The sequence below is a fragment of the Nansenia antarctica genome, assembly GCF_963989245.1.
Source record: "Nansenia antarctica genome assembly, chromosome: 4".
Classification (NCBI taxonomy): Eukaryota; Metazoa; Chordata; class Actinopteri; order Argentiniformes; family Microstomatidae; genus Nansenia; species Nansenia antarctica.
Window position 1 is genome coordinate 284,717 of NC_137689.1, and position 22,500 is coordinate 307,216.

Genomic DNA, 22,500 nt, shown 5'->3' on the forward strand with positions numbered 1-22,500 from the left:
TAGATGAATGAATGTATCCACAGCATGGTTACTGGAGGAACGTGTACATAACCTAACCCTAACCCTAATACCCCTACACCCTAATACCCCTACACCCTAATACCCCTACACCCTAATACCCCTACACCCTAATACCCCTACACCCTAATACCCCTACACCCTAATACCCCTACACCATAATACCCCTACACCCTAATACCCCTACACCCTAATACCCCTACACCCTAATACCCCTACACCATAATACCCCTAGACCTTAATACCCCTAGACCTTAATACCCCTACACCCTAATACCCCTAGACCTTAATACCCCTACACCCTAATACCCCTACACCCTAATACCCCTAGACCTTAATACCCATACACCCTAATACCCCTACACCCTAATACCCCTAGACCTTAATACCCCTAGACCCTAATACCCCTAGACCTTAATACCCCTAGACCCTAATACCCCTAGACCTTAATACCCCTAGACCCTAATACCCCTACACCCTAATACCCCTACACCCTAATACCCCTACACCCTAATACCCCTAGACCTTAATACCCCTAACCCTAATACCCCTAGACCCTAATACCCCTAGACCCTAATACCCCTACACCCTAATACCCCTAGACCTTAATACCCCTACACCCTAATACCCCTAGACCCTAATACCCCTACACCCTAATACCCCTAGACCTTAATACCCCTACATCCTAATACCCCTAGACCCTAATACCCCTACACCCTAATACCCCTACACCCTAATACCCCTAGACCTTAATACCCCTACATCCTAATACCCCTAGACCTTAATACCCCTACACCCTAATACCCCTAGACCCCTAGACCTTAGTAAGTAAGTAAGTAAAGCTTTATTTATATAGCACCTTTCATACAAGAAATGCAGCTCAAAGTGCTTTACAACAGGAATAAGAACATGAAGTGGATATAATAAAACATAGCATAGAATGAATATAAAAGCAGGGGAAAACAGTAAAAGAAAAGGTAACGTTTTAATACCCCTACACCCTAATACCCCTAGACCTTAATACCCCTAGACCTTAATACCCCTAGACCCCTACACCCTAATACCCCTACACCCTAATACCCCTACACCGTAATACCCCTACACCCTAATGCCCCTACACTCTAATACCCCTACACCCTAATACCCCTACACCCTAATGCCCCTAGACCCTAATACCCCTAGACCCTAATACCCCTACACCCTAATACCCCTAGACTCTAATACCCCTAGACCCTAATACCCCTAGACCCTAATACCCCTACACCCTAATACCCCTAGACCCTAATACCCCTACACCCTAATGCCCCTACACCCTAATACCCCTACACCCTAATACCCCTACACCATAATACCCCTAGACCCTAATACCCCTACACCCTAATACCCCTAGACCCTAATACCCCTACACCCTAATACCCCTAGACCATAATACCCCTACACCCTAATACCCCTACACCCTAATACCCCTAGACCCTAATACCCCTACACCCTAATAGCCCTACACCCTAATACCCCTAGACTCTAATACCCCTACACCCTAATACCCCTAGACCCTAATACCCCTAGACCCTAATACCCCTACACCCTAATACCCCTAGACTCTAATACCCCTAGACCCTAATACCCCTAGACCCTAATACCCCTAGACCCTAATACCCCTACACCCTAATACCCCTAGACCCTAATACCCCTACACCCTAATACCCCTACACCCTAATACCCCAACACCTTAATACCCCTAGACTCTAATACCCCTACACCCTAATACCCCTACACCCTAATACCCCAACACCTTAATACCCCTAGACTCTAATACCCCTAGACCATTAGTAAATGACCAGGGTAATTGTCTAGTAGGGTTGTATTGCCTGACAGCCGTGCAGGACGTGTTCCTCTGAGTGAAACAGCTCAGTAGAGACACTGACATGGCCCATTGAGAAATCTAAACATTAGCGGGGGACATGAGCCGGCGTAGGAATACGATTTAGCTGAACACGGCCGATCTCTGAACACGGCCGATCTCTGAACAAGGCCGATCTCTGAACACGGCCGATCTCTGAACACGGCCGATCTCTGAACACGGCCGATCTCTGAACAAGGCCGATCTCTTCTTTATCTCTCATTCCTGAACCGTACCGCTCCCACATCCTGTCTGAGAGAGGGAGGACGCTCATCCGTAACCCTAAAGGAACTTTACTCTCCAGGTAACACACGACTGGGCCAGTAAGGAGAGGAAGTGGTCTATGAATTTAACTTCGTTTAGCCTTTAATTAGTCATCGTCCCAAAGAAATCCCTTCATATTTCCCTGTTATTACTCGACCAGTATGAAGGAGCACTGTGAGTGCTTCCCGGCGCGGTTTATATAATCAAACCTTAGTTTTTTTAATAAGACACACGACCAGACAATCACTCAGCCCTGACTGACTCCAACATCAGGAGGGAATAGAGGGAAGGGAACACTTGACATGGAAAAGCCACATCACCCATCCCATGACATAACTGTGTGTGTGTGTGTGTGTGTGTGTGTGTGTGTGTGTGTGTGTGTGTGTGTGTGTGTGTGTGTGTGGAGGGGGGAGGGGGGCTTGCTATGGTTTGTGTCTCAGTCTTTAACAAGCAGATGGAATCATTGTTGTTATTGCCATGATGGATTAATGGATTAGTTGATGTGGAAAAGGGCAAAACAATATTTACAAGTGTGAAACCTTCACACACTCTGAAATGTGATGAACTCTTCACACACAGTGAAATGTTACCGATGTTAATCACACTGCTCTACCCAGGGCCATACAGATGACTGCAGTTTATTACTATGAGCAGACGTCTGTTGAAATGACATCTTCATTTGCGTGACGCAGTCATGTCGTCATGGAACAGAATCATGTCGTCATGGACCAGAATCATGTCGTCATGGACCAGAATCATGTCGTCATGGAACAGAATCATGTCGTCATGGACCAGAATCATGTCGTCATGGAACAGAATCATGTCGTCATGGAACAGAATCATGTCGTCATGGAACAGAATCATGTCGTCATGGAACAGAATCATGTCGTCATGGAACAGAATCATGTCGTCATGGAACAGAATCATGTCGTCATGGACCAGAATCATGTCGTCATGGACCAGAATCATGTCGTCATGGAACAGAATCATTTCGTCATGGACCAGAATCATGTCGTCATGGAACAGAATCATGTCGTCATGGAACAGAATCATGTCGTCATGGAACAGAATCATGTCGTCATGGAACAGAATCATGTCGTCATGGACCAGAATCATGTCGTCATGGACCAGAATCATGTCGTCATGGAACAGAATCATGTCGTCATGGAACAGAATCTCAAAGGAATGTTTCCAACATCTTTTGGAATCAATGCCATGAAGAAGTGAGGCTGTTTAGAGAGCAAAGGGAGGCCCTGCCCAGCGTTACACTGACGAGACAAAACACTATGACCACTGACAGGTGAAGTGAACAACGTTGATTATCTTGTTACCATGGCGCCTGTCAAGGGGAGGGACGTATTAGGCAGCAAGTGAACAGTCGGTTGTTGAAGTTGATGTGTTGGATGCAGGAGAGATGGGCAGGGGAGGAAAGAGTCTCAGGAGGTAGAGGCTGTGTCTCAGGAGGTAGAGGCTGTGTCTCAGGAGGTAGAGGCTGTGTCTCAGGAGGTAGAGGCTGTGTCTCAGGAGGTAGAGGCTGTGTCTCAGGAGGTAGAGGCTGTGTCTCAGGAGGTAGAGGCTGTGTCTCAGGAGGTAGAGGTTGTGTCTCAGGAGGTAGAGGTTGTGTCTCAGGAGGTAGAGGCTGTGTCTCAGGAGGTAGAGGTTGTGTCTCAGGAGGTAGAGGCTGTGTCTCAGGAGGTAGAGGTTGTGTCTCAGGAGGTAGAGGCTGTGTCTCAGGAGGTAGAGGCTGTGTCTCAGGAGGTAGAGGCTGTGTCTCAGGAGGTAGAGGCTGTGTCTCAGGAGGTAGAGGTTGTGTCTCAGGAGGTAGAGGTTGTGTCTCAGGAGGTAGAGGTTGTGTCTCAGGAGGTAGAGGCCGTGTCTCAGGAGGTAGAGGCCGTGTCTCAGGAGGTAGAGGCCGTGTCTTAGGAGGTAGAGGCCGTGTCTCAGGAGGTAGAGGCTGTGTCCAGGAGGTAGAGGCTGTGTCTCAGGAGGTAGAGGCTGTGTCTCAGGAGGTAGAGGCTGTGTCTCAGGAGGTAGAGGCTGTGTCTCAGGAGGTAGAGGCTGTGTCTCAGGAGGTAGAGGCTGTGTCTCAGGAGGTAGAGGCTGTGTCTCAGGAGGTAGAGGCTGTGTCTCAGGAGGTAGAGGCTGTGTCTCAGGAGGTAGAGGCTGTGTCTCAGGAGGTAGAGGCTGTGTCTCAGGAGGTCAGTGTTGCCACAGTTACTTTGAAAAAGTATTCTGATTACTGATTACTGATTACTCCTTTAAAAAGTAATCTAGTTACTTTACTGATTACTTGATTTTAAAAGTAACTAAGTTAGATTACTAGTTACTTTTTTAGTTACTATTGGCAGCTGCCTAGGCACCCGACCCCCCCCCCCCCCCCCCCACCCGCAACATAAAAATGAAAACTGGTTTTGCCAAAACTCACTTTATTTTAACAGTAACTTAAATTACATAATTAAACTTTAAACAATAACTTAAAACAACAAAATAAAGAGTCTTTCTTTGCCTCACCCAACATAAATACTTGTTTTTAAACAATAAAATAAATATAATCTTTATTTAAGTGGGGCTACCCCCCTCAAAACGCAATTTCCCATTTTTCCCCGATTTTGAGATGAGTTGCTCTTTTGCCTCCTAAACATGTTTTCTTTCATATTAGTGACAATACAACGTCGACAAAAACACATTTGGTTGTTTATTTTACTTGATTGTGGTGCATGCGTCCGTAAAATCCTCATAAATTCGCCAAAAGTTAGTAGTTTACGCACAGCGTTACCGAAACGGCTGCTGTCTGAAATACATCAAGCCTGGCCTTGTTTGAAAGATGTGTTTCTTGTGCTCAAAATGGCCGCTTCCAAAATTTACAACGCCCCTTGTATCAGCAACCAATCACTAAAATAGATAGGTTGCATTCTTTTAGAATACGCGATTCTATTGGTTGATGCGAAAATTCTCGAATGTGATTGGTTGTCGTGTCCCATGTGACGCGGAAGGCGGAACTAGCCTCTCCACTCAGCCGTTTAACATTGGCGACCTACTGAACTTTAGGGACACTTTTGGGACACTTCCTATGTAGCCAGGGGAACAGAAAAAGACACACACCATCAGTGGGATGCCAGCTTTCAGACAAAAGTGATTTCAAGTCTCTAGCCCATTGTATGGCCTCCTGTGGCCAGAATTCATAACTCCCCTCCTGAGTGAGCTAGAGGTCTGGTTTTCACAAATGTCGAACATCTTCGGTCGCGCCTAGCAGAAAAAACTCGACAGAGTACGGGTGCCAAGCCCCTTACGAATGACCTCGTCGAAAACGGTGCGTCTCTGCGCCTCGGAACGGCCGCGCTGACCGAAAAGCATTTAAAAATAACTCAAATTCAGGCTTCTCGGCCTAGGCACTTCAGGTCAAAGTACCGCTGCGTCGCAACCGTACGAGCCACAGACGCCGTTCTAATATTTCCTGAATCGGCTCGGGCCCGCCGAACACATATCCGAGCCCCGACTCGGTTGCGGCGCCAGTACCAGGTTCTGTCCCTCTCTCACACACAGGAGAGGCAGATGTGCTCACACACCAGTACCAGGTTCTGTAACTAGGCTTGACACAAGTGTGTGTGTGTGTGTGTGTGTGTGTGTGTGTGTGTGTGTGTGTGTGTGTGTGTGTGTGTGTGTGTGTGTGTGTGTGTGTGTGTGTGTGTGTGTGTGTGTGTGTGTGTGTGTGTGTGGCTGGCTGGAGTTCTGTGTGCTGATTACATGGTGGTGCCAGAGGTTTGTGAGAGAGGGAGACACTTTCTATTCCATAACAGCCACTATTTGTAGCCTGTGTGCATTTCTGTTCAGTTTATGTTATTCAGTTATCAGTCAGGTGTTTAGGATGTTTATTGCTAATGGTTTGATTAGGTTTTGTGTTTGTGAATAGCAGTTTCAAATAAAAATGTTTCATATTTCACAATACAAAACTTTGAGTCTGTTTTCCCGAAAATTTGTTTTTATGTGTTTGTCCACACACTTGTCCACACACAAGGATTTTCCTTGCACCAAAACAGACCAAACTTTCCACATTTCTTCCTATCCATATTCTGCTTCTCTGCACACAAGAGTTTGATGATATATCATTCATAGCCCTGTTTATAGTACATTTTATACCAAAACCATGGCGAAAATAGATTTTTTTATGACTATGGACAGTATTTCCTGATGTATGGGCTGATACGAGGACATAGACACAATCTGCTGTGTGCAAAGTTTGTTTTCTTATGTGTCAACATAAATAAAATAAAAAAATAAAAAAATTGACAAATATGATGGTGTGAGTGATCCTGGAGATTTGGGTCCAATTAGCATCTAATTTGCATAATAAACATAAACAATAATAAATTCAGAAAACTTGCAATACATTTTTTCATAGTTTTTATGTACATAACAAACTGGGAATGTGTTCATAGTGATATCTATTTTCTTTCTTTTTTTGCCTATTGGCAAAGTCTAGGGGGGGTAGCCTCCCCTTAACAGTAACTAGCAAGGAGGGGTTTCACAAAACCTAAAACCTACCCTGACCATTCAGGCTTTTACCACAGGACAATATTTTCTTGCCAGCACAGAGTGTACAACGAACATTTATGTTCTTGTCATCCTTTGCTGACACAAACTCAAAATAATCCCTATATTTCCAGCTATTTAACGCATATCTCTGTTCTCGCTCCATTATACGCTTCTGTTTACACTGTGCAATCAGCGTGGTGATACACGTGAGCGATTCTGCTGCACCTCGTGTTGAAAACGTGATCACTGACGTCACTCCCCAAGACGCGAGAAAAGCAATAAATGTTTGTTTACTATCGAACATTACAAAGAAATACTGCATTTAGCCTAAGTTATGAGGTAGTAACGCAATAGTAACGCACAGTCACTCGAATAAGTAACTTTAATCAGATTACTGATTTGGAAATAGTATCGCGATAGAATAGTCGTTACTGGGAAAAGTAATCAGATTAGAGTATCGCGATACTTAGTATCGCGTTACCGGCATCACTGCAGGAGGTAGAGGCTGTGTCTCAGGAGGTAGAGGCTGTGTCTCAGGAGGTAGAGGCTGTGTCTCAGGAGGTAGAGGCTGTGTCTAGAGCTGGCGTCTAATGATCACAAGGTTGGCAGATCGGCGGTTAAAACCCCTCAGACACCTCCACCTCCACCTCCACCTGCAGACGTCCATGCCTTGGTGCCTCAGCTGTTCTGGCAGCACACGGAGGCCCAACAGCGCGTCAGGCAGGAGGTCATAATGCTCTAGCTCGTCAGAGGGGTGTTCCTAATAAAGTGAACGTTTATCACATAAGCCAGGCTTATCAAACAAATCCAGGCTTATTTGGATATGTCTCACGAGACTTGGATAAGCCTGGATTTTCCTTTGGCGGTGTTGATGGAGTACCCCCCTGGTCCAGGGCTAATCAGGCGACCTTACTCTAATCCCAAGGTACAAACAAACAGTACTTATACTGTATTAGTTAACCAAGCTGGGCTAATAAGTGGTCATGTTACAGGACGTCCAGACATGTCCTGGGTGGGTTGGACATTAAAGGCATGTGTCTCAAATCGGTTGTTAAGTCTGACATCAAACGTGACGTTTAGCAATTTCCGGGTCCAAACCAGAAATTCCCTGCACCAGAGTACCAGTGTACTAAAGCACCAGAGTACCAGTGTACTAAAGCACCAGAGTACCAGTGTACTAAAGCACCAGAGTACCAGTGTACTAAAGCACCAGAGTACCAGTGTACTAAAACACCAGAGTACCAGTGTACTAAAGCACCAGAGTACCAGTGTACTAAAGCACCAGAGTACCAGTGTACTAAAGCATCAGAGTACCAGTGTACTAAAGCACCAGAGTACCAGAGTACTACAGCGGTAGAATGACAGTTCAATAGTTTTTTAGACTGGGATCTATTCATACAACAAGGGACACAGCAGCACTTTCCAGTTTTCCCCATATTTGTCAGCGTCTTTGAGCCTCGGAAAAGCGCTATACAAATATAATGAATTATTATTATTATTTCAAAGAGAGCGCCTCAGCCAACTTTGGACCCGGAAACACGTCACGACTTAACAACCGAATGGTGGGTCAAGGCATCTGTCTGTCTGGCTGGCTAGCAGGCGAGTGGACAGGACTCTTCATAAACCCACCAGCGCTGATGGATCACTGTGGACCCAGACAGCCACAAAGTAAAGGAGCTGGCTCTATCCGCCTTGCCGCCTTCTCCCCTCTCCTTCCCTCCTCTCCTCCTCCCCGCTCCCCCCCCCCCCCTCTCCTTCCCTCCTGCACACAAACAAACTTCATCAGCTCCATTCATCACTGCCCTGGGCTGGGCTCCGGCTGGTTTGATAAGGTCACAGCGGAGGAACACCCCCCCCCCCCCGCCTGAACACACTTCACTGCTCTGTCTCCTGCATTTCCCCCCCTGCCCCCCCCTCTATAATTATGTAGATGTGTTAGCGTGAGAGGACAGACAGAGGACAGAGACTCTGCGTTAAAACCCTCTAATCTAGCCTTCTCTCCTGAGTCACTCAGAGCCCAGCGAGGGAGGGGGCGGGGTGTGAGAGGTGGGGGTGGGGTGTGAGAGTGAGGGGTGGGTGGGGGGGTGAGAGTGAGGGGGGAGGGGGGGTGAGAGTGAAGGGGGTGAGTGGTGATGCTACTTCTGCTTAATTTTCTAAAATTAGGGCCCAACTTCAAGTGGTTAAACTATAAACTAGATACATTCTGCAAACGACACAGGCATGTCACTGTTAAAATGAGAGGGAGGCAACGACATCAAACATGTTTTGGAAGGAAAGCAGAAGTGTTTAGGGAGGAGGAACCAAATTGCTATGCACTTGTGAGAAGTCGTCTCTGAACGGCCTCTCCACTAGAATGATACAATTACCATGACAGAGGGAGGGAGGGGGAAGGGGGAGGGAGGGAGAGGGGGGGAGAGGGGAGGGGGGAGGGGGAGGGGGAGGGGGAGGGAGGGGGGAGGGAGGGGGGAGGGGGAGGGGGGGAGGGGGGAGGGGGAGGGAGGCCGTTCTCAGCAGTGAGGAAACAATAGACATTTGGTGCCTTTCTATTTCTGCATTACTGGAAAATGGCTGTGGATGAGAATGCTGCTGCTGCTGTGCTTCACTGAGACACTGAGACACTACAGGACTGTTACACTGTTACACTGTTACACTGTTACACTGTTACACTACAGGACTGTTACACTGTTACACTGTTACACTACAGGACTGTTACACTGTTACACTGTTACACTGTTACACTGCAGGACTGTTACACTACAGGACTGTTACACTGTTACACTACAGGACTGTTACACTGTTACACTGCAGGACTGTTACACTGTTACACTGTTACACTGTTACACTACAGGACTGTTACACTGTTACACTGTTACACTACAGGACTGTTACACTGTTACACTGTTACACTGTTACACTGCAGGACTGTTACACTGTTACACTACAGGACTGTTACACTGTTACACTACAGGACTGTTACACTGTTACACTGCAGGACTGTTACACTGTTACACTGTTACACTGCAGGACTGTTACACTGTTACACTACAGGACTGTTACACTGTTACACTACAGGACTGTTACACTGTTACACTACAGGACTGTTACACTGTTACACTACAGGACTGTTACACTGTTACACTACAGGACTGTTACACTGTTACACTACAGGACTGTTACACTGTTACACTACAGGACTGTTACACTGTTACACTACAGGACTGTTACACTGACAGACTACAGAGGACAGAGAGACAGACAGACAGGAAGGACAGAGAGATAGACAGGAAGGACAGAGAGATAGACAGGAAGGACAGAGAGACAGACAGACAGGAAGGACAGAGAGACAGACAGGAAGGACAGAGAGATAGACAGGAAGGACAGAGAGACAGACAGACAGGAAGGACAGAGAGACAGACAGGAAGGACAGAGAGACAGACAGGAAGGACAGAGAGATAGACAGGAAGGACAGAGAGACAGACAGACAGGAAGGAGAGAGAGACAGACAGGAAGGACAGAGAGACAGACAGACAGGAAGGACAGAGAGACAGACAGGAAGGACAGAGAGACAGACAGGAAGGACAGAGAGATAGACAGGAAGGACAGAGAGACAGACAGGAAGGACAGAGAGATAGACAGGAAGGACAGAGAGATAGACAGGAAGGACAGACAGGAAGGACAGAGAGACAGACAGGAAGGACAGAGAGATAGACAGGAAGGACAGAGAGACAGACAGGAAGGACAGAGAGATAGACAGGAAGGACAGAGAGATAGACAGGAAGGACAGAGAGATAGACAGGAAGGACAGAGAGATAGACAGGAAGGACAGAGAGACAGACAGGAAGGACAGAGAGATAGACAGGAAGGACAGAGAGATAGACAGGAAGGACAGAGAGATAGACAGGAAGGACAGAGAGACAGACAGGAAGGACAGAGAGATAGACAGGAAGGACAGAGAGATAGACAGGAAGGACAGACAGGAAGGACAGAGAGATAGACAGGAAGGACAGAGAGATAGACAGGAAGGACAGAGAGACAGACAGGAAGGACAGAGAGATAGACAGGAAGGACAGAGAGACAGACAGACAGGAAGGACAGAGAGACAGACAGGAAGGACAGAGAGACAGACAGACAGGAAGGACAGAGAGACAGACAGGAAGGACAGAGACAGACAGGAAGGACAGAGAGATAGACAGGAAGGACAGAGAGACAGACAGGAAGGACAGAGAGATAGACAGGAAGGACAGAGAGACAGACAGGAAGGACAGACAGGAAGGACAGAGAGATAGACAGGAAGGACAGAGAGACAGACAGGAAGGACAGAGAGATAGACAGGAAGGACAGAGAGATAGACAGGAAGGACAGAGAGATAGACAGGAAGGACAGAGAGATAGACAGGAAGGACAGACAGGAAGGACAGAGAGATAGACAGGAAGGACAGAGAGACAGACAGGAAGGACAGAGAGATAGACAGGAAGGACAGAGAGACAGACAGGAAGGACAGAGAGACAGACAGGAAGGACAGAGAGATAGACAGGAAGGACAGAGAGATAGACAGGAAGGACAGAGAGACAGACAGGAAGGACAGAGAGATAGACAGGAAGGACAGAGAGATAGACAGGAAGGACAGACAGGAAGGACAGAGGGGTGTTACATTAGTGTGTTGACGGGGCTGGGGGGGGGGGGAGGGGCGTCAGGCCAGGGTGGGGGGGGCGTCAGGCCAGGGTGGGTGGGGGGGGGGGGCGTCAGGCCAGGGTGGGGGGGGGGAGGGGCGTCAGGCCAGGGTGGGGGGGGAGGGGCGTCAGGCCAGGGTGGGGGGGGGCGTCAGGCCAGGGGGGGAGGGGCGTCAGGCCAGGGTGGGGGGGGGAGGGGCGTCAGGCCAGGGTGGGGGGGGGGCAGCTCTAGGAAACAGGCCACAGCGAAGGAGGGAGGGAGAGAGAGCGTGAAGCAGAGAGCAGGTGGATGAGAGAGTGAGAGAGAGAGAGATAAGAAAGGGGGGGTAGAGGAGTGATGGGGAGACAGTGTGATGTAGTAAAACAATAGTGCCACTAAGGCAGCAAGAGGAAATTTAACACAAAACAGTGAGACAGGAAAAAAAAACAGGCCTGCACAATGTACATGTGTTATAATGTGTTAGCCTGTTATAGCTATTAGCCTATTAGCATATGTAAAGCACCCTGTGCATTCGTGCTGAGAAGGGTGCTGCTATATAAATACCATTTTACTTCCTCACTTACTTATTAGCCTGCTGGAGATAAACGCTGAGGGGGTCGACGGATTCAACATGAATTCCATTTGAATGTGCCAAATTAATTTACAATTCTAATTAATTAGTAAAATGAAAAAGGTAATAGTGAGAATCCCACCTGGTCTGGGATCAGACTGAGCTGAGGTGCTGCAGAACAGCAGCATCCTCACACTCACATCTGGGCTAATAAACGTAGCTTATTGCTTTCTGTCATAGAACTTCTTTATCTGAAGATGGTAAACAGCATTTTTTTGCACAGATTTGAGTGTGTGGATGTTGCTTTTTTGGACTCTAAAATGAAAAACATGAAGATGGGTTACGAGCTTTACCAAGTAACTGAATGGACGACACATTACACCTGCATGGAGATCAGAGATTTAATCATTTCAACCAAGGTCCAGTCATTACATAACCATATAACTACTGAATGCAACATCATACAACCATCGTTACTGAAGTAGATTACTGTTCAAGTGTGCCAGTGAACTAACACACACTACGGTAACACACCCTTCAAGAGTCAATCTGGTTTACACAATAACGTTAAGATGGAAAAACACTAGAGGTTATCTCAATGCAACAATCTCAAGTTACCTGACTGAAAAATCTTTATTTGACATGTAAGAATATCTCTGAATCTTGATAAGTTTCTCCAAATACTGGTAAACCTCTGAACAATGAGTAGACACGTATCTTCAGATCCACAGAGCGCAGAATAACGTCAGAGTAACGGCAGAGTAACCGCAGAATAACGTCAGAGTAACGGCAGACAGAGTAACGTCAGAGTAACGTCAGAGTAACGTCAGAGTAACGTCAGAGTAACCGCAGAGTGAACGTCCTCCATGTTGGGTCTCTAGCTGCGGGTCCCCAGGAGGTGCAGCACCAAGGCCTCGTCCTCGGCCAGGGACAGACCCGTGTCCAGGGTGTCCAGGGTGTCCAGGGTGGCGGAGGGGGCGGCATGGCGCCTGGGCTTCTTCCTGCTTCCTGCTGTTGGCTCCTCCTCTTCCTCCTCACTGCTGGCGCTGTGGGGGCGTTTCCCTGCAGGGAGGCTTCAGAGAGAGAGAGAGATGGTTAACACACACTACACACACTACACACACTACACACACACAGTTAACACACAGAGAGAGGAGCAGCGATGGTTAACACACACTACACACACTACACACACTACACAAACACACAGTTAACACACAGAGAGAGGAGCAGTGGTTAACACACAGCAGCCTTATCTGGGAATAGTATAGCCTAGCCTAGCCTAGCTTAGCCTTGACTGACACCAGGGCAGTTCTTGACTGGCCAAGTCAACCTTCAGATTTAGATACATTTGAAGATGCTTTTTAATTTCCTGATAATAACATTTTAGGACATTATATTAATCTGTCCCATTACTTTTAGTGCACTGAAATAGAGGTGCAGAAGTGTTGTAATTTCTGAACGGAGAAACCAACAGAAAAACCCTTCAGCAGCCAGGTAGCGTCTGACACACAGACACACACACACACACACAGACACACAGACACACACACACACACACAGACACACAGACACACAGACACACAGACACACTGACAGTCTGACACACAGACACACTGACAGTCTGACACACAGACACACTGACAGTCTGACACACAGACACACTGACAGTCTGACACACAGACACACTGACAGTCTGACACACAGACACACTGACAGTCTGACACACAGACACACTGACAGTCTGACACACAGACACACTGACAGTCTGACACACAGACACACTGACAGTCTGACACACAGACACACTGACAGTCTGACACACAGACACACTGACAGTCTGACACACAGACACACTGACAGTCTGACACACAGACACACTGACAGTCTGACACACAGACACACTGACAGTCTGACACACAGACACACTGACAGTCTTACACACAGACACACTGACAGTCTTACACACACACACACACAGACACACAGACACACAGACACACACACACACAGACACACACACACAGACACACACACACACACACACACACACACACACACACACACACACACACACACACTCGTCTTACACACAGACACACTCGGCTGAGAACAACAATCAGACCAGTAACACTTGCAGGCAGTTTCTCTCCCTGAGGGTTAAGGCTCTCAGTAACGGGTTGACTGGTGGTAAATGCTGCTGTATGCATGAGTGCCATACACTATATAATACACTATATACTTCTGCCTGGGTTGTTTGGAGAAATCATGCTCAGCCTCATTTCACATCACAGCTGAATGATTCAAGGCGTTTCCTCCGGGGGACCAGAGGGTTGGTGGGATGTGATGGAGGCTGGAATGAGGTCAACAACTGATGGCAGGAATGTTTCATTTGATATGTACGGTAAGGCTCTGGTGGCTAGGCTAGGCTAGGCCCTGGTGTCAGTCAAGGCTAGGCTAGACCCTGGTGTCAGTCAAGGCTAGGCTAGGCTAGGCTAGGCCCTGGAGTCAGTCAAGGCTAGGCTAGGCTAGGCTAGCCCCTGGTGTCAGTCAAGGCTAGGCTAGGCTAGGCCCTGGAGTCAGGCAAGGCTAGGCTAGGCCCTGGAGTCAGGCAAGGCTAGGCTAGGCTAGCCCCTGGAGTCAGACAAGGCTAGGCCACGCTGCTATCCTCCTGCTGGTGATGCATAATTAACACAGAGCTGGAACGTGGGGGGAGGAGGGGGGGGATGAGAACTGCTGCTGTACGTTGATCAGCGGCTCCCCCACGGTCAGAACATAGCAGCACAGCACATGCTTACTACTGTCAACCCTGTGTCCTGGGGAGTGTGTTGTCTTAGGGACATCAATCCATCCCAGTTCTTATACAACCCTATAAATCATTCATATATATATATATTATAACTCATGTTCCTGCGAGCTACGGATGAGGTCAACAACTGATGGCAGGAATGTTTCATTTGATATGTACGGTAAGGCTCTGGTGGCTAGGCTAGGCTAACCCTAACCCTAGGCTAGGCTAGGCCCTGGTGTCAGTCAGGGTATATGGGTGTAGTAAAGGAGTATATCCTCACTGCTCTGTAACAATGGTCAGGCCATAAAACAGCAGCACGGGGGTGGGGGGGCAGGGGGGTTCTCTACAGATAGTGGGTGGGTGGAAATGTGCCAGCGGAGCTCTAGTGCTGCTGTTAATACCCTGGGAGAGGGAGAGAGAGAGAGAGGATAGAAGAAAAGAGAGTGAGTGGGAGAGAGAGAGGACGAGAGATGAGAAAGAGACGGTGGGGAGGAGGAGGAGGAGGGGGTGGGTCCAGAGAGGAAGAGAGACAGAGAGAGAGACAGAGAGAGACAGAGAGGAAGACAGAGTGCAACACTGAAACACAACTGTGAACATTTCAAACCTGCAAACTGCGACACTTTAAATGAATGTGCAATAACACTATGTGCAATATGACAACCCTAGGGTACATAAGGTTCAGAGATAGGAAATGTTAGAATAGGTATAGCATAGCATAGAGTACAGCACAGTGTTTTATTTGTATAGTATAGTATAGTGGATAGTGTACATAGCCTTTATTTATGTAAACCAGCTCCTTTCCCTTCTTGTTTTTCTTTTTTTTTTCTTTCCTAGCACCAGGGGAGCCACCCCTCCTAAATTTCGTTGTTTGGTACCTGTACTATAGCAATGACAATAAAGACCATTCATTCATTCATTCATTCAAGAGAGACAGAGAGGAAGAGAAAGCGAGACAGAGAAGTGCGAGAGAGAGAGAGAGAGAAGTGTAGCAGGAGAGAGAGAGAAGGAGGAGGAGAGAGAGAGGTGAGAGAAGTGTTGAGGAGCTGAAGGAGAGAGAGAGGTGAGAGTAGGGATGGGACGATTATCGTTTTTATCGTTAATCGCGATAAAAACACCCGCGATAACTTAATCGTGGAGAATTTTAATTATTTGAATAATCGTCATAATCGTATGTTATGAATAAACTGTGTTTGTCTGGCGCTATTTTTCAGCCTAGGCTACATTACTTTTGCAGTCAAGTTAGCGACTGTTACTGTAATATAATTGCAATTCCTCACATGAGCCGCGCGCGAATATCCTCACAGAATTTGTCTCGCGCTATTGTTCAGCCTGCATGGGTAACGTTACTGTCAAGTCAGCCTTGTCAGTCAGTCACTAGGTAACGTATGCTAGCCTACTCACCATGGCTGGTGAAAAACTTTAGACGGGATACTGTCATTGGCCTTCCTTGTTATTACCAGGCAGTGACAGTCTATGGCTGCAAAAGGCACGGTCGCCCCTAAGCTTTAGCAAATATATTGTGGTTTACTTAATACTGTTCAGCACTTGAGGTTACATTCAATGCATGACTTGTGCTATAGGCTAAATCAGTGGTCTTCAACCGGGGGTCCGCGACCCCTAGGGGGTCCGCAGAGGTACTGCAGGGGGTCCGCCAATTTTTGTCATAATAATTGACATTTTTCACCAAAATAATCAGTGAGAATTAAAAAATATAACAAAAATGATATTGAGTAAAGTACAAGCATTAATAGGCAATAATAAGCTACTTTTGACAAAAACTATTGACAAAATAAATGATGCCCATGATTCTAGAGTCTCACATAACGTCAGCTGGAGAGAAAAAAAAAAACCTGTCTAGCAAGCTAGGTGTTGGCTAAAACGCTGCAGTTCGGTCTTCATTGCGAAATTAACGTTAATTAATAACTAGCATAACGTTACTAATTTAGTTAGTTTGATAATAACAAACCCGCCTCTTTGCTTCTCTATGCGCCGCTATAACGCGCTCCTTTACCATTCCGAGGTCAGATGGCTTTCCCGTGGATCAGTATTGGCGCGCGTCTTTGAATTACGCACAGCTATCCACGAGATTCTGCTACCGCGCGGAGCTGGCTGCGCATTTCAATGCATTTCCGCGGATTCCGCGGTGCCCTCGCCTGACATGAAATGCGCAATTGTTGATCACTTGGAGGCACTCGAAAGTCAATTTGAGAAGTACTTTTCTGAGACTGAGTCTTGGAGAAAGCACAAGACATGGATACGGTTTCCATGCAAAGACAATGCATCCGACGCCTAAACCTGACAGCCGCTGAGGAAGATCAGCTGATCGACCTAACCACAGACAGTACACACTATAATGTGTACGAGTCACAGCCTCTCACCCAGTTCTCGATGAGCCTCTTGCCTTTTGCAACAACTTATCTTTGTGAAAGTGGATTCTCCTCCCTCACCTACCTGAAGAGCAAATACCGTTCCAGACAGCAGTCTGAGGATGACATGATGCTCTGCCTGACAACCTCCATCTCCCCCAGAATAGACAAGCTGTGTACCACCAACCAGGGCCAGTCATCTCACTGAGGTAGGCATAGGCCTACCTGGCTTCCTGAAGCTAAAAGTTTCATTGTTGAAAAATTATAATAATAGAAAATATAAGCCTCATCAACAACAACAACAACAACAACAATAATAATAACCAATCATAATTATGCATGAACGTTTTATCAATCATAAACACATATAGGCTAATAACCCAGTAGATAAATAGGTTAATACGGTGAAAGAAAAGGTGAATGAAGTAAATATAAAAGTTATTATAGGCTTTAAAATGTGAGACATTTAAAAATATATATTACATGTGGGGGTCCCTGTTCTGTTTGTCTCTCGTCCAAGGGGTCCTTGGGTTGAAAAAGGTTGAAGACCCCTGGGCTAAATACAATGATTAAAGCGGCAAGTAGCAAGTGTGCGCATCAAAGGCATTAGGCACGTAACATCCATGCTGTATAAACACATGACAACCGTCCGTTATTTCCCGAACTTTGCCCGAACCCCCAGCGAGGACCCGGGGAACAACGGTACGCTCCCCGCGGCTGCTATCAGACTGGCCGCGGGAGTGAGTGTTGAGGGAGAGAGGAGACGGCAACCCTCGCTCGCCATAGACTGTATCCCTACTCGTCTCTCCTGAGCTCGGTTGTAACGTGAACCGTGGAATACAGGATATGTTAGATGCTTTACAGTAATTCCCCAAATGACCAGAAAAGCAAGTTAGATTTGTCGCTGGTCGCTTTTGACTAATTAAGTCGCCAAGGGGCTCTGGAAGTTGGCAACACTGGGAGTGCGTTCTTTAAACTTCCTTGGGTACGTTAATGAAAGGTGCTGATTGGCCGAAAAGGAATTGCTCTTTCTTAAGGACCCGGATTATGGCCAGAGATATGTGCCACTAGAATCTGAATTTGAATTTGATTATGGCGGGTCCTTAAGAACAGAGAAACCTGTCTGTCTGTCTGTCTGTCTGACTGTCTGACTGTCTGACTGTCTGTCTGACTGTCTGTCTGTCTGTCTGTCTGTCTGTCTGTCTGACTGTCTGTCTGTCTGTCCTGTAGCAGGGAAACCTGTCTGTCTGTCTGTCTGTCCTGTAGCAGGGAAACCTGTCTGTCTGTCTGTCTGTCTGTCCTGTAGCAGGGAAACCTGGAGTTTCAGATTGAAGAATTATATTCTTGTACCATTTCTATTTTAGTAAACATTTAAAACGGGTCGTTTTGACCCGAACACCACACAAGGGTTCTTACCTGCTGCTGTCCTCCTCGTCTCCTGAGTCTGGGCGGGGCCTGTCTGGGTCAGGCAGGGTGCTGGGGTCAAACTCCTCCCCCTCAGCCACGTCCACGTACGCCTCCACCTCCTCCTCCTCCTCCTCCTCTCCCTCCTCCTCCTCCTCCTCAGACTTCTGCTCCTGGGGGACAGGAAGTGACACGGTTAAGTCAATGGATCGGTCAGACAAGCAGCAGACCAGCTGTATGACTGTGGGCTAGGCCCTGGTGTCAGTCAAGGCTAGGCTAGGCTAGGCCCTGGTGTCAGTCAAGGCTAGGCTAGGCTAGGCCCTGGTGTCAGTCAAGGCTAGGCTAGGCTAGGCCCTGGTGTCAGTCAAGGCTAGGCTAGGCTAGGCCCTGGTGTCAGTCAAGGCTAGGCTAGGCTAGGCCCTGGTGTCAGTCAAGGCTAGGCTAGGCTAGGCCCTGGTGTCAGTCAAGGCTAGGCTAGGCTAGGCCCTGGTGTCAGTCAAGGCTAGGCTAGGCTAGGCTAGGCCCTGGTGTCAGTCAAGGCTAGGCTAGGCTAGGCCCTGGAGTCAGTCATGGCTAGGCTGGGCTAGGCCCTGGTGTCAGTCAAGGCTAGGCTGGGCTAGGCCCTGGTGTCAGTCAAGGCTAGGCTAGGCTAGGCCCTGGTGTCAGTCAAGGCTAGGCTAGGCTAGGCCCTGGTGTCAGTCAAGGCTGGGCTAGGCCCTGGTGTCAGTCAAGGCTGGGCTAGGCCCTGGTGTCAGTCAAGGCTAGGCTAGGCTAGGCCCTGGTGTCAGTCAAGGCTAGGCTAGGCTAGGCCCTGGTGTCAGTCAAGGCTAGGCTAGGCTAGGCTAGGCCCTGGTGTCAGTCAAGGCTAGGCTAGGCTAGGCCCTGGTGTCAGTCAAGGCTAGGCTAGGCTAGGCCCTGGTGTCAGTCAAGGCTAGGCTAGGCTAGGCCCTGGTGTCAGTCAAGGCTAGGCTAGGCTAGGCCCTGGTGTCAGTCAAGGCTAGGCTAGGCTAGGCCCTGGTGTCAGTCAAGGCTAGGCTAGGCTAGGCCCTGGTGTCAGTCAAGGCTAGGCTAGGCTAGGCCCTGGTGTCAGTGGCTGGACTTAGCACCGGCGATGACATCACTGTATTAATAAAAACAGCAGAGGTAGAAGCATCCCAACAGTAAGGTGTTCTGAGTGTTGTAATGAGTTCTGATGTTAGCGCTAGGCTAGGCTAGGCTAGGCTAGGCTAGGCCCTGGTGTCAGTTCTGATGTTAGCGTTAGTGCCTGATTACTGGAAGTTATCTTTCATAAGGAAGCAGCTTGCAGTGATACACTGTGAGCACGAGGCTGCAGGACTGACACATAATATCATGAAAATGTATTCAGAGAGAAAGCTGCTGGAATACAGACGTCTCCAAGGTTACGGCAGGGTGAGATATGGCTTCAGCTCTGCCTGGGCCCAGAGAAGGTTAGTGTGTGTGTGTGTGTGTGTGTGTGTCTGTGTGTGTGTGTGTGTGTGTGTGTGTGTGTGTGTGTGTCTACACTGTGGCTAACGACCTGTGAATCTCCAAAATGTATGATGACAAAATGATACCTGTATATACTGTACATGGTTCTGTTTATGTTTATATATTGGTCTGTGTGTATGTTGGTGTGTATGTGTGTATGTTAGGTGTGTATGTGTGTATGTTAGGTGTGTATGTGTGTATGTTAGGTGTGTATGTGTGTATGTTAGGTGTGTATGTTGGTGTGTATGTGTGTATGTTAGGTGTGTATGTGTGTATGTTAGGTGTGTATGTTGGTGTGTATGTTAGGTGTGTATGTGTGTATGTTAGGTGTGTATGTGTGTATGTTAGGTGTGTATGTTGGTGTGTATGTGTGTATGTTAGGTGTGTATGTGTGTATGTTAGGTGTGTATGTTGGTGTGTATGTGTGTATGTTAGGTGTGTATGTGTGTATGTTAGGTGTGTATGTTGGTGTGTATGTTAGGTGTGTATGTGTGTATGTTAGGTGTGTATGTGTGTGTGTGTTAGGTGTGTATGTTAGGTGTGTATATGTGTATGTGTGTGACATTTTGATACACACACTGAATGGCCTATAGTATAGTATACACAGTAGGCCCTATAGTGTATATGATATATTGTGTATATTAATGTCGACATTGAGAAGCAATAAACACAGTTTTACTGTGGTCCTTAATACACTGAAGGGATGAGGAGAGAGAGAGAGAGAGAGAGAGAGAGAGAGAGAGAGAGAGAGAGAGAGATGAGGAGAGAGAGAGAGAGAGAGAGACAGAGAGACAGAGAGACAGAGAGGCAGAGAGGCAGAGAGGCAGAGAGACAGAGAGACAGAGAGAGAGACAGAGAGACAGAGAGAGAGAGGCAGAGAGACAGAGAGACAGAGAGAGACAGAGAGGCAGAGAGGCAGAGAGACAGAGAGGCAGAGAGACAGAGAGGCAGAGAGACAGAGAGGCAGAGAGACAGAGAGACAGAGAGGCAGAGAGACAGAGAGGCAGAGAGACAGAGAGGCAGAGAGGCAGAGAGACAGAGAGGCAGAGAGACAGAGAGACAGAGAGGCAGAGAGACAGAGAGGCAGAGAGAGACAGAGAGGCAGAGAGAGACAGAGAGACAGAGAGGCAGAGAGACAGAGAGACAGAGAGGCAGAGAGACAGAGAGGCAGAGAGGCAGAGAGGCAGAGAGACAGAGAGACAGAGAGGCAGAGAGACAGAGAGGCAGAGAGACAGAGAGGCAGAGAGACACAGAGAGAGAGACAGAGAGACAGAGAGGCAGAGAGACAGAGAGACAGAGAGACAGAGAGACAGAGAGGCAGAGAGGCAGAGAGGCAGCGAGACAGAGAGACAGAGAGAGAGGTGTTGAATGTGTTGAATGTGTTGAGTGTGTTGTGTGTTGAGTGTGTTGAGTGTGTTGAGTGTGTTGAATGTGTTGTGTGTGTTGAGTGTGTTGAGTGTGTTGAATGTGTTGAGTGTGTTGAATGTGTTGAGTGTGTCGAGTGTGTTGAGTGTGTTGAGTGTGTTGAATGCTCTCACTACAAAGGACGCTGCACGACACACAACGAACGCCATGATCACCCCCCCCCCCTCCCTCCCTCCCCCTCCCCTCCCCCTCCCTCCCCACCCCCTCCCTCCCTCCCAACCCCCTCCCTCCCACCCCCTCCCTCCCCACCCCCTCCCAGATGAAAACATGCAGTATTGACGCACATTCCTCTAGACAGAGAAACCAGGTAGTCAGATACGTCACTGAGATCCTTATCTGAATCCTTTCTTGATTCAACCAAGTGGTGTCAGCAGGTAGTACAAGGTAACACTGTGGTGTGACTGTAGAGCTGCTGTGTGTGTGTGTGTGTGTGTACGCTGCTACGCCAGAGGCCATGAACACTATTCATCCCTTCTGTTAGAAACCCAATCCTCTTCTGCTGTCACACATCCAACACTCACACACACAGCCTTCATCCTTTAAAGGGGCAAGCTGGGATTCAGACAGCAACAAAGGGCCGCTGAGCCACGAGGCAGCAGACATGTACCTCTCATATTCAGAGGCAGCAGACATGTACCTCTCATATTCAGAGACGAGGCAGACATGTACCTCTCATATTCAGAGGCAGCAGACATGTACCTCTCATATTCAGAGACGAGGCAGACATGTACCTCTCATATTCAGAGACGAGGCAGACATGTACCTCTCATATTCAGAGACAGCAGACATGTACCTCTCATATTCAGAGACGAGGCAGACATGTACCTCTCATATTCAGAGGCAGCAGACATGTACCTCTCATATTCAGAGACGAGGCAGACATGTACCTCTCATATTCAGAGACGAGGCAGACATGTACCTCTCATATTCAGAGACGAGGCAGACATGTACCTCTCATATTCAGAGACGAGGCAGACATGTACCTCTCATATTCAGAGGCGAGGCAGACATGTACCTCTCATATTCAGAGGCAGCAGACATGTACCTCTCATAGTCAGAGACGAGGCAGACATGTACCTCTCATATTCAG

General features: G+C 47.8%; 1 protein-coding gene across 1 annotated transcript in view; it reads right to left on the bottom strand.

Moving 5' to 3' along the window:
• Window positions 1-12,361: 12,361 nt before the first annotated feature.
• The window catches only part of ddx10 (DEAD (Asp-Glu-Ala-Asp) box polypeptide 10), an 88,280-nt gene continuing 78,141 nt past the window's right edge, over window positions 12,362-22,500 (bottom strand). The window contains exons 18-19 of the mRNA XM_080530233.1: window positions 18,510-18,670; window positions 12,362-13,009 (exon numbers count right to left, since the gene is read on the bottom strand). Coding sequence (XP_080386359.1) covers window positions 12,814-13,009; window positions 18,510-18,670 — 357 coding nt within the window. The 3' untranslated portion in view covers window positions 12,362-12,813. The remainder of the gene's footprint in view (window positions 13,010-18,509; window positions 18,671-22,500) is intronic.